Here is a 12,330-nt window from a genome sequence, read left to right as displayed (position 1 = left end):
CTAGATCCAAAGTCAAACAAAGACATCATAAGAAATTACAAAGCAATATCTGTTATAAATAGAGGCACATATGCCTTCAAGAAAATAATAAAAAGGTTTCTTGGAAAATGGAGCTTGTTTCTTAATAGAGCCAAATCTTCCTCTGAGTTTTGATCATTTCTTACCATCACTTTAAGCAACTTAATTATTTCTCAGACTATAATAAAACAGACATGAGCAGAGTAATTATAAATGTTCCTCAAATCCACTCATCAGCTGTTACCTGCAAAAAAAACAAGCAACAGTTTGTCAGCCGATATTTCATCTTCCTGGGGCTGCTGAGATTGCTGCACCAACCAGCACTGCTATAAATAAAGACTGTTCTTTGTAGAATCAGATTACACAGAATACATAATACCATGCAAGTGTTGATGCCTTGTACTTCATTCTCAACAAGGAAGCCATTGGGTCTTTGACAAAGTTCCAATTTGGCTTCCAAAAACCTGAATTATGTCTTTGACATTTAGGTAGGCTTTGAAGAATAAGGATATTCTAAAGCATCCTACAGGGCACTGTTTACCCTGTTTACTTCTCTCTCCTACATTGGAGACAACCTTACTTACTATCCATATTAGAACACTACAAGGTCATAAGTAAAAAGCCAAAAACAAAAACTCAATCCAAAAGCACTATGCTTTGCAGCATTCATCATTCCTTAAAACCACCAGAGGAACTTGTTTAAATATAGATGCTCAAGTCTTATTTAAGAAATTCTGATTTGGGAAACTGGTAACTGGGTCTGGGAATCTTCATTTTAACACTCCCCATTGAGCACACCTGGCCACACTACTTGGAAGTGGCTGTTTTCCAGGTTCTTCTTCGATTTTTTCTTTCTCTTCATTTTTTATTTAAATTAGAAACAAGATTATTTTACATGTCAATCCCAGTTCTCTCTGCCTCCCCTTCTCCCTTGCCACCCCCCCAACTAACACCCTACCTATCCCATACCCTTTCTTCTCCCCAGGAAGGGTGAGGCCTTCATAGGGGGTCTTCAGAGTCTAGCATATCCTTTGGGATAGGGCCTAGGCCCACCACCTTGCGTTTAGGCTCAGGAAGTATCCCTCTTTGTGGAATGGGCTCCCAAAGTTTATTCCTATGCTAGGGATAATTACTGATCTACTACAAAAGGCCCCATAGATTTCTGAGGTCTCCTCACTCACACCCATGTTCATGGGGTCGGGAGCAGTCTGGGAACCAAGAGTTTCCCCTTGTTCAGGTCAACTGTTTCTGTGGGTTTCACCAGCCTGGTCTTGACCCCTTTGCTACATCACTCCTCCTTCTCTGCAACTGGATTCCAGTTCAGTTCAGTGTTTAGCTGCAGGTGTCTTCCTCCACTTCCACCAGCTGCTGGGTGAAGGCTATAGGATGGTATATAAGTTAGTCATCAATCTCATTATCAGGGGCAGTCATTTAAGGTAGCCTCTCCTCTGTTGCTTAGATTGTTAGTTGGTGTAATCGTTGTAGATCTACAGACATTTCCCTAGTGCCTGATTTCTTTTTAAACCTATAATGGTTCTCTGTATTATGGTATCTCTTATCTTGCTCTCCTCTATTCTTCCCCCTCTACTTGTATTTTTAAGGAATAATGATGGACCATGTGAATTCCCCAAGAGGGCCCTGAGATGTAGGGCATAGATTTCTTCTCTCAGTTCGAGAACACTAACTATCCCAATGGACACAAACATTTTGTGAAGGATGAAAGCTAAATCTATAATCTTTTTCGTAGAGAAACTTAGGAAAGAGCTCATTGAACATAGAATAGGCAGGAAGTATACCTTGTACTATACATCCTGCAGGTGAGGGAACTAACATAGTCCATAGCAATGACTGAAATACTAAGGAGCTTTAATGTGAAGGCATCAATGTCTTCTTCAGTCTTCTAGACCATGCTACTGTGAGTTTGGAGAACATTCAAGGCTTGGTCTACCTGTACTATTTAAGAGTTTGCAACCATGATTCAGTAAAGATGAAATTACCTGAAACTAAAGATTCTCCTCCCAAGTTGCAAATTGTTGTGGAATAGAATATTTGTTCAACTATGTAAAGATGTGTTGCATTTGTTTACGCTGTATTTGTTTTACTATGTAAAAATGGATTGTGTTTCATCCTTGCCTGCCTACGGCACCTGATTGGTCTAATAAAAAGCTGAATGGTCAATAACTAGGCAGTAGAGGGATAGGCTGGGCTGGCAAGCAGAGAGATTAAGTAGGAAGGGGAATCTAAGCTGCATAGAGAAAAAGGGAAAAACAAAGGGTTGACTCCTAGGACCAGCTAGCTAGACAGCCACCAGAAAGACAGACACAGAGGAAGCAGGGAAGTAGGAGAACAGAATGAAAGAAAGTTTTTTTTTTTTTAAAAAAAAAAAAGCCCCAAGACAAAATGTAGATGAAGAGAAACAAGTTAAATTAAATTATAAGAGCTAGTGAGACAAGCCTAAACTGAGGCTGCACATTCATAACTAATAATAAGTCTCCATGTCATGATTTGGGAGCTGGCAGTACAAGAAAGTGTGCTATACTAGTAAATCATCTCATCCATGAATCCAGGACCACTGCCTACCAAACAAGCAAGCCAATGCCCACCAGAAACAAGCTAACACCAGCCTTGACCAGGCTTATCTCCCCCTCCTCCTTTTTCTCTTATACGTGAATGTGCCAAAATAATTGCATATATACACATAGATAAACAACTAACTAAATGTGAGGATTTCAAATGTGATCGAATATTTTAGAGACAAAATAATCTTTCTTTTTTTCTCTCTCTCTTTATATTATTATTAATTCAAGTTAGGGAACAGGCTTGTTTCACATGTAATTCCCCTCTCCCTCTCCCTCTCCCTCCCCTTACCCCCATTCCTTCTCCCCCACCTCCAACCTACCCCCCACCCCATCCACCCACCACTCCCCAGGCAGGGTAGGGCCCCCAACCGGGGCTCCACCAAGTCCACCAAATCTTCCTGTGCTGGGCCTGGGTCCCTCCCCATGTGTTCAGAGACAGAGTGCATCCCTTCAAGTGGGATGGGCTCTCGAAGTCCCCCACATACACCAGGGCAAAAAGCCAGTCCACCTCCGGAGGCTCCCAGGAGTGCAGGGGCCTCCCCGATGGCATCCATGATCAGGGGGCTGGATTAGTCCCGTACTGGCCTCCCAAAGAGCGTCTGGGGTCGATATGCTTTCCCTTTTTCAGGCCAACTGTTTATGTGGGTTTCTCCAACCTGGTACAGCTATATGGGGACATCTGAGAATTTTATGATTCACGTTTATTTTGAACTTCTAATAGTTTAAGATAAGAACCCCCACTCTGAAAACATCCATGAAAGCTAGCTGAGTTGGCGTGTACTGCTTGGTACAAAGGAGTTTTGTATAGCTACTAATTCAGAGGGTGAGTCAGCTCTGACCCAGTATCTTGACTGTGAGCCAAGGGGCCAAGTATGCCCCTGAAGAGCCCTTCAACATATGAGCTGAAATCTGATTTCACTAAAGAGAAACTGTTACTAAGATTGGAACGTGTTGAGGGGGGTCTCTTTTACATAGTTAAGTATCTAAATGGTGGAAGATGTCATTATAGGGCCAATATCGATAGTTGATTCTATATTCTATATTCTATATTACAGTATTTATTTATTCTCAATGAAAACAGGCAAAGAGCAAGAAGTATTGTGATGGTTTAAAAGAAAATGCCCCCCAAAGGGAGTGGCACTATTAAGAGGTATGGCTTCGTTGGAGTAGGTATGATCTTGTTAGAGGAAGTGTATCACTGTGGAGGTGGGTTTTGAGGTCTCATATATGCTCAAGCCATGCATAGTGTCCCAGACCACTCCCTGATGCCTGTGAGATAAGATGTAGGACACTCAACTCCTTCTACAGCACTATGTCTGCCTTCATGCTGCCGTGCTCCCCAGGGAGATAATAATGGACTAAACCTCTGAAACACGAAGCTGCCACCTCAACTAAATATTTCTCCTTTATAAGAGTTGTCATGGTCATGCTGTCTCTTCACAGGAATAGAAACCTTAACTAAGACAGACATGGAGTATTTCCTGATTCCTATGTTTGCCTCATTCCTACCCACACTCTACATGCCCAAAACCTTCAATCCATCCTAAAGATCTTAGCTTAATATCAGCCTTCTTCATACAAGGATTTCTCTTCCTCTAGGTTAGTTCCCTACACACAAAACAGTATTTTCTCTTGCAGAGATTTTTGTTAAAATTTTCATAAATAATTATGGAATCTCTTATATATGCAAAGATCTGGCTTCTTCCAACTCCTGCTGATCTGTATGTATGAGAATGACAATTTTGTTAACCGCTTTCTTTCAAGTACAGGCATAACCCAGAGAAGTCCAGGTCCATGTGCAGACCATACAAAAAAAAATGATTTTCACAATAAGGCAAGTTACATGACATTGTCATTTCTCAATGCAAACAAAAATTATGTTCACATAGTGTAGTATTATTATGCATAAAATTAATATCTGTACCATAACTTAAAATTTCCTTATTGATTAAAATACAACAAAATCATCTGAAGTATTAATGCAGTTACTACAAACATTTAATTTAAAAATAATATTAATTGTTATTATTATTAAAGATATGTCTGTTTCTAACAAGTGCCTTTCACATATTAGATTCTTTTTTTTAATTTATTTATTAGTTCTAGTTAGGGAACAAGCTTGTTTCACTTGTAAGTCCCTTCTCCCTCTCCCTCTCCTCACCCCCATCCCTCCTCTCCCACCCCCAGCCTACACCCAACTCCATCCACCCACCACTCTCCAGGCAGGGTAAGGCCCTCAATGGGGGCTCTGCAAAATCCACCAAATCTTCCTGTGCTGGACCTGGGCCCTTCCCCATGTGTCCAGGGCCAGAGTGTAACCCTTCATGTGGGATGGGCTCTCAAAGTCCCTTCTTGCACCAGGGAAAAATACTAATCCACCACCAGAGGTCCCCTGGAGTGCAGAGGCCTCCTTATTGACATCCATGTTCAGGGGTCTAGATCAGTCTTGTACTGGCCTCCCCAACAGCATCTGGGGTGGATGTGCTCTCCATTGTTCAGGCCAACTGTTCCTGTGGGTTTCTCCAACCTAGTACAGACCCCTTCGCTCTTCATTCCTCCCTCTCTTCAACTAAATTCCCGATTTCAGCTCGGTGTATATCTGTGGATGTCTATCTCTGCTTCCATCAGCCACTGGATGAGGGCTCTAATTCCTGGATCGGTAGGCGGAAAGCCACATATTAGATTCTTAACAAATGTTTCCAACTTGAGTAAAGAATTTTGCCTGATTGACTTGACAATAGAATAACAACTGATTGTATAAACTTAGCATCGCATATTGGACAGGGGTGATATTCCATCACATTACTCAAGAGCCATGAGCATTTCATTAAATTAAAGACACTTTAAGATAGGAAAAGCACATATATGTTTCTTAACATGCCCCATGCTCTTATATTCAAGCTTCTCCACTCATTAAATAGGCTTTCAACTAAATAACTATCAGAATAAGATGTAAATGACTGAAATGGTGGGTTTCTGATTTTTGCACATTTATTCTAAGTAGTGTTAAGGTAATCAAGACCGATAGTTGCTTAGGGAGTAACAATGATTTCAAAACTAAGAGCTTATCCATGACTTCATACAGCTTTCTAAATCAGAGATGTCTCTTAAATGTGTTCAGGAAGTACAATTCTAGCTAAGGAGAATGCTTAAATTTAGACTGTGAACCAATAAGATTTCAGGTTCAGCATTTCTTGTTGCAAGGTATCCTACTAATGTATTCTCAGAAGTTGTGGTTATTAATTAGCACTTTAATTTTGCCTGATATCATATATGTGTATATTTTATATGTAAAGTCATTATAATCTTTTACAAGTAGATTTCTTGAACCCTGTGATGCCTGCCTTTGCATCCTGTGATGTTAAATATTATTAAAAATGTTGAGAAATTGTACTTGTAACATAGGAAGTTTTATATCTTCAGTCCCTGCACAGAAAGAAACCTTTCAACCCACTTTCTTTCTCCAGAGTTCTACTCAAATCATTCCTATTATAAGTGTCTAGAAATTTTTCATTGCATTTGAGTAATTACATAGAAATTTCCACTTTAAGAAGTGAGAAAAATACATAAATTTTAAAAACATATGTTCCCATACCCAGCCTCTCCTTTTCAAGGTACTTTAAAATATTATTTTATGTATATTTAATGACGTATATATTGATATATGTATATAATCATATATGCTTACTTTGCATATAAACATACACAACTCCCCAAACAGGTCATGTCACAAAGCATAATGGTCACATTCACTATTGTTTAAATCTGACCTCCTGTAGTCCTAATTCTCAACTCTACTTATACTAGAGAAAGAAAGATGCATCAGCATATAACATTGTGGGGAAAAAATCAAAGTAAATCTCACTCGAATGAGAATGCCCTACTAACTATTATTTTTCATTTTCACGATTTTTAATTCTAGCAAAGTGGGGGAAATTGCCTTAGGAGAGGTGGCCTGGTCTGGTTTGTGATTCTACAGTAGTATACCTGAGAGTAATAATGAACAGAGATTTATCTCTCACAGTTCCAGATGCTGGGATGTCTAAGGCAAAGGAGCCAGCATATGACCAGAGCTTACATCCACTATAATCCCACAGCAGAAAGAACAAGAGATCACAGAGCAGCCACAGCCCTAATAGATCAGCATTCATTCATCCCAAGGCTTATGTCTCTCATGACCTAAGCTCCTCATGGTTCTGTTACCTGAGGATCAAATTTCCAATATATGCTTTTTGGTGGACAGTCATTCCTCAGAAGGAAGTAAAAAACTGTAATACATGTAAGCAACAGCAAAGCTTTGGGGAAGTTTTAAAGGGTAATCATGATATGTCTCAGAAATTGAGTCTTTTTAATGCCCTCAGACATAATCACAGCCATACTGCCTCTTCTTCTGCAGACAAGACTTGGAGACTCAAATAAAGAATATTCTAGGCAAACAAATACACACATATGCACACATGCATGTAAAAGCTATCCTTATATCTAACAATAAAACTAAATATCACCACCAACAAAGGTGGAATTCCTAGAAAACTTACATGCCACATGTGCTAGGAGACAATACTTTTTTTCTTTTTATTTCATTCAATTGACACTGGGAAGAGCCACACGAGTCTGTCAAAATCTGACTGACTTATAAAAATGGAAAGTTTACACAGTTCAACCTAATAATTACAAAGTTTCCACCATGGAAGGGACACATAAGAATTATTACAGATTGTATGGTGCCTTCACAGAGAGCAAAGAAAACAACCAGCAAAACTCTTAGGATGATTTCACAAAAATCAGAACAAGCATGAAGTTTAAGTCTCCTTTAGGGTGATGTATTTACTGCTTGGTGTGTTGGTATATGTAGGGGAGAAAATAATCACAAAATATGACAATAGATTAATATATTTTTATACAAAGAGATTTCATAAAACAAGAAAAATACAAGCCTTGCAAGGGAAAGACAAGCAACAGACCTCAAGTAACAAGTCCCTAAAGGAAGTAAACAAAATTACCAATAAACAGTTGGCAACTGAGGAATAGGCTCTCTTAAAAGAATCAACACCAAGGGAATTAAAAGTTTGAACATGAAAAGACAAAGAACCAGAAAAACAAGAGGACAGATCAGTGTCTAGAATGACATAAATGACTCAGTAACTTGATCTTGAGGCATCATGCAGTATCCATACACAAACACTCCCCAGCTGCATTTGTAACCACTTTTGTCATAGTTTGTGATGGGAAGGGGAAGTAGGGAGGTGAGTGAAAATGACCTGAGTCCTTCTCTACCACTACCAAATATGTACGAGTGGCTAAAGCCCCAATTGAGCTGTAGAAACCTAATTTTAAGAAATCTTGTGATTAGTTTAATTTGCCTCGACAAAGCAAAGCTGGATGTTGGGGAGGACAGAACAGACACTGCTAAGAACTCATTATTTTTTAAAGCAAGATACATCAATTTGATGAGACTTTTTAAATATTGAATGGTTAATGATTATATATATGTGGTTATTTACATAACCCTGAGTAGGGAAAGGCCCTTATAAACCCCTCAGTGACAGCTTTTATTCTAATGGTCCAGAACCTACTTTCTTCTGCTCTGAACTTCTTTCTTCTTCCACTGTGAGCCCACGTAGTTCAAGGGGCCTCTCAATCCCCAGTTATTTTAGCAATGGCTTTTGATTCAGGCCCAATCCAACTATGACTTGTTCCTTAAGTTAATAGGAAGTTTTCTTTTAGAGATAGATACAAGATTCATTGGGGCCAGTGAGTAATACCCCCATTGAAAAAAAAAAAAAAAAACATTCTATGGAAACTCTGAAGGAAAAGCATGTGTTTTCCTGGAGCTACCAAGAGAAGTCAATAGAAAGACACCTGAGCCCTGAGTCCATGTTTGTCTGGTCCTAATTGAAATGGGTAGTACCATGGAACACAACGGTCAAGCATGGACCACTCAGGTGCAAATCAGATTTGCTATGAGTTAATTGTGTCATCCACCTTTTCTCATCTACAAAATTAGAGTCGTAAAGGACACTGACTTAATTAAATGATATATGTATATGTATATGTATATGTATATGTATATGTATATGTATATGTATATGTATATGTATAATACACACATATATTCATGCAGTTATGTATATGCAAGAATACATAGGTGTATTGCTTACATACATACATATACATATAGTAATACATACATATTACTATAGTAAAATAATTTAAATGTCTTTGTGCAAGATACAAATATAAGTTATTATCTAGTTTTATTATGGGTTATTAAATTACTGTTTTCTTTAAGTTTATTTGAGTTTTCTGACAGTTGATAAAATCCTGAGTTACCCACGCTCCCAAAAAGACACACAACCCAACTGATAGATATATGCATCTTCATATAAACGTAACACTGTCATTATCATAAAAATAACTTTTTAAAGTAAATAGAAAAGGCTTAAAGTTAGTAGCATTGTTGCCCTTACATATAACAAGATGGAGACACTGTAGTTAAGGAATAAAAACAGGAAGTTTCACAAATTGAAAATAAATGGGAAGGCAATGTTTCCGTTTTCAAAAAATAAACAAATGAAATTAATAATAAACTACTTTCCCCATGGTACAGCTAAATGTTATTAGAGTTGGCTAGTGTTGGATGGACTGCTGCAAAGAAGGAAAGGTATAAACAGTCAGGAAGCAATTCAGCCATAACAAAAATGTGCATAATTATTTTTAGAGATTGACCCAAGGTCATAATTAAGACTATGAATAAATATTCTTCTTAATATCACTGGCTTGTATTTATATAAAGAAACACTGAGAAATGAATATCCAAAGTAGAAGTCATTCATCTACATACTACAGTATTATATTAAGTCATTTTATTATGAAATGAAACAAACAGGTTACCCAACTGTACAGTGAAGGTGTGTTTGGGTGTATAAACACGTGCATGTGTGTGTGGAAAGTCTATACCCATCAGATGATAGTAAAACCTATAGAAGGCAGAACTAAGATTCCTAATCTCTTGGCTTTAGTTTAATTCCTGCTTACATGTGTATTTAATTATTCCTTCAATAAACTTTAACTGAATTTCAGAAGAAAAAAAAACATTTTAAAAATCACCCCTAAGGGTAATTTCAGTCAGCATTTGAAGCCAAACTTTACTCAAGCCATTAGAAACAGAGCTGAGAAGAAATTCAACCTTGCTTAATAAAGTCTGCTTCATCCAACCAGGGAGCAAAGGGTCTGATGAGCATGTGTGGTTGGTGAAATAGAGAGTCTGCACTGGGGAGGAAGAGACCAAAGAAGCAGAAAGAGGGTACCAACTGGGAAATTACAACGAGCACAGCTGCCAGCTGGGTTTTTCTGGACAGCTGCAGCCCCTCGTGCCAACCATACTCCAATGCTACCCAGGTTCAAAGACAGGACAGAAGCCCTCCTCTCAGCTTCTCGGTGTCTGAATTCCCTATGCTAGTACAACAGGTACAGTGAATAAGCAATGGTCCCAGGGAAGACGATAAGAGAATTGAAGCCCTATGAAAGGACCCTTGAACTCCCAGTTATAGAAGAGTGGACACCATGCACAACTGCCAGAATAATGTACATTTAATCTTAAGCATGAAGAAATGAGTTTTCAACAGTTCGTACAGGTCACGATGCTCTGTCATAAAAAGCTTACCGTTTCCTTCATTTATTTGGAACATATGAACAGCTGGTGACCTAGATTAATATGTGAAAAAGCAGACCATATCACAAATTACTTCACAGATGGAAAGCCGACTCAGTGAAATGCCTCAGACGAAAGATTCAAGTGATTATGTTAAGGGGGGGGGGGTGTTAACTACAAGTGGGCAAAATGAAATGTGGAAAAATGATGGCAAAGTCTTGTCCAAATCTGGAGGTTGGCAAACATCTCATATCTGGCTATTTTCTGGACAAGCCCCCAGGGGATGGAAGGGGACAAGTAGTCTGGCTAATTCTGCTTCTGAGGGAGTGGCAGGAGGATCCTGGACTTCAGGATGAGCTTGAGTAGATATTAAAAGCAATACAATCCTCTTACAGCACTGGGAGGGTGTATTGTGCAGGGAGGGAGGGACTACAAGCAGCCTGGCGGGGCCTGGGGACTGACAGAGTTCAGTGCTCCCTGGCTCAGCTCTGGGGGCAGTTGGAACTTGACTAAGTGCCTTCAAAGTAAGAAACAAGGAAAACCTCATTTCCAGAAACACAGGAAAACACCAGACACCCTCATCCCATGGACAGAAATTAATGTCATGTGAAGCAAATGCAATTCAATTTATCCCAGGATCACTAGCCTAGGTTCACGCTCAAATACGATGTTCAAGCTCCAATATAAAATGCCCTTGGCTCAGGACAAATGAAGACCTTATAGGGTCAGATACAGTAATCAGGGAAGCTGAAGAGCCCAGTACCTGTAAAATGCGCACCCACCCACTGCCCAGTGCTGGGCTTGCTATGGATCTGGGTTGAATTTGTGCACATCCCTCGGGAAGAGACATAATTTACAAAGGCTAATTTCCTGCGGAGCTTGCAAAACAATTGCGACCCCAGCCCCACTAATAGGAGCGGGTTTTGTTTTTGCCCTCTTCTTAAGCAGAGAAACAAGCATTTTGTGCAGAGATGTGCAAAGAAGAACTCTGAGGTTGGGGATATTTATTTTTGACCTTCCAGAGGGCATTGGCTTCAAAAAGAGCACGGATTTATGGGAGAAAGTGTGCATTCTCTGGAACTCCAGTTGAGCGTTTTACCAAGATGTTGGTTGTTAATTATTCGTCCCATTGGCTCATGCACGTCTGGATACCTTCTCCGCTTAAGTCGTTAATTTCTACCTCACTCAAATAGCCACAACACCTCCACCCAGGAAGACGGGATGCGACAATCTCCCTCCCGGATCTATGGCCACGGGCGCCTGAGCTGCGTGCAGGAGAGCGTGAGCTTGGGAGATGTGGGCACAGACAGATGGAGGAGCCAGGGAACGCAGTCCGCTCAGGGTGCAGTCAGAGAGCAGCTGCACCTGCCACCCCTGGTCCCAGGAGGCGTGCCCAGGATAGTGGCCACCCTGAGCCGGCTGCGGTGCTCTGGCTTACTCCATACCTGGGGTTCCGGGGGTCTGCGGGACTCTGGTGTACCCACCACCGGGCCGTGCCCACGCTGCCTGAATGGATGCTGCCCGGCAGCAATCGCTGGGACCGGGGACTCCTCCACCCCACTCCCGCCCCGGCTCCGCAGCACGCCGCACCTGAACCCGTGGCCCTGCAGCTATCAGTCTGCAGGAGGCCAGCACCGCCATCGGTGCCAGCACTGCCTCGAGCTACCTGCCTCACAGCCTGCCTCCCTTTGCTGACCTTTTCCTGCGCGCGGTTGAGCCGCTTCTGCACGTTCTTGGCGAAGATGCCGGTCTTGATGTCGGCCATGGCTGCTGCGGTCCGTGGAGCTGGAAGAGCAGAGCGCGCAGCGGGCCGGCAGAGGCGCGGAGGAGCCTAGGAAGAGGGGGAGGAGCGGGAGGAGGAGCAGCAGAGGCGTGAGGAGCAGAGGAGGCAACGGTTGAGGGAGGGGCGCGACGGCGGGACTGGCTTAAAGAGATAGAGAGGAGGCGCGGCCACTAGGGGTGACTCAGCCAGGAGTGAGGTGCCTTGAAAGAGAGGGGAGAAGTCAAACCGTGATGGAGGAGGAGGTCTAGAGGTGATAAAAAGGAAAGGCTTCCCGCAGTCCCAGTGGTGCTGCTAAC

At 41.1% G+C, this 12,330-nt stretch overlaps 1 protein-coding gene across 4 annotated transcripts in view; it reads right to left on the bottom strand.

The window, feature by feature from the left end:
* The window catches only part of Amph (amphiphysin), a 186,299-nt gene extending 174,283 nt beyond the window's left edge, over positions 1–12,016 (bottom strand). For all 4 annotated transcript variants that reach the window (XM_027409380.2, XM_035441502.1, XM_035441504.1 and 1 more), the window contains exon 1: positions 11,948–12,016. In XM_027409380.2, coding sequence (XP_027265181.1) covers positions 11,948–12,016 — 69 coding nt within the window. The remainder of the gene's footprint in view (positions 1–11,947) is intronic.
* Between the last annotated feature and the right edge of the window lie 314 nt (positions 12,017–12,330).

The sequence above is a fragment of the Cricetulus griseus genome, chromosome 3 (assembly GCF_003668045.3).
Source record: "Cricetulus griseus strain 17A/GY chromosome 3, alternate assembly CriGri-PICRH-1.0, whole genome shotgun sequence".
In the NCBI taxonomy this organism is placed as follows: domain Eukaryota; kingdom Metazoa; phylum Chordata; class Mammalia; order Rodentia; family Cricetidae; genus Cricetulus; species Cricetulus griseus.
The sequence above is the reverse complement of the archived record's forward strand: the minus strand, read 5'-3'. Positions and strand labels throughout refer to the sequence as shown.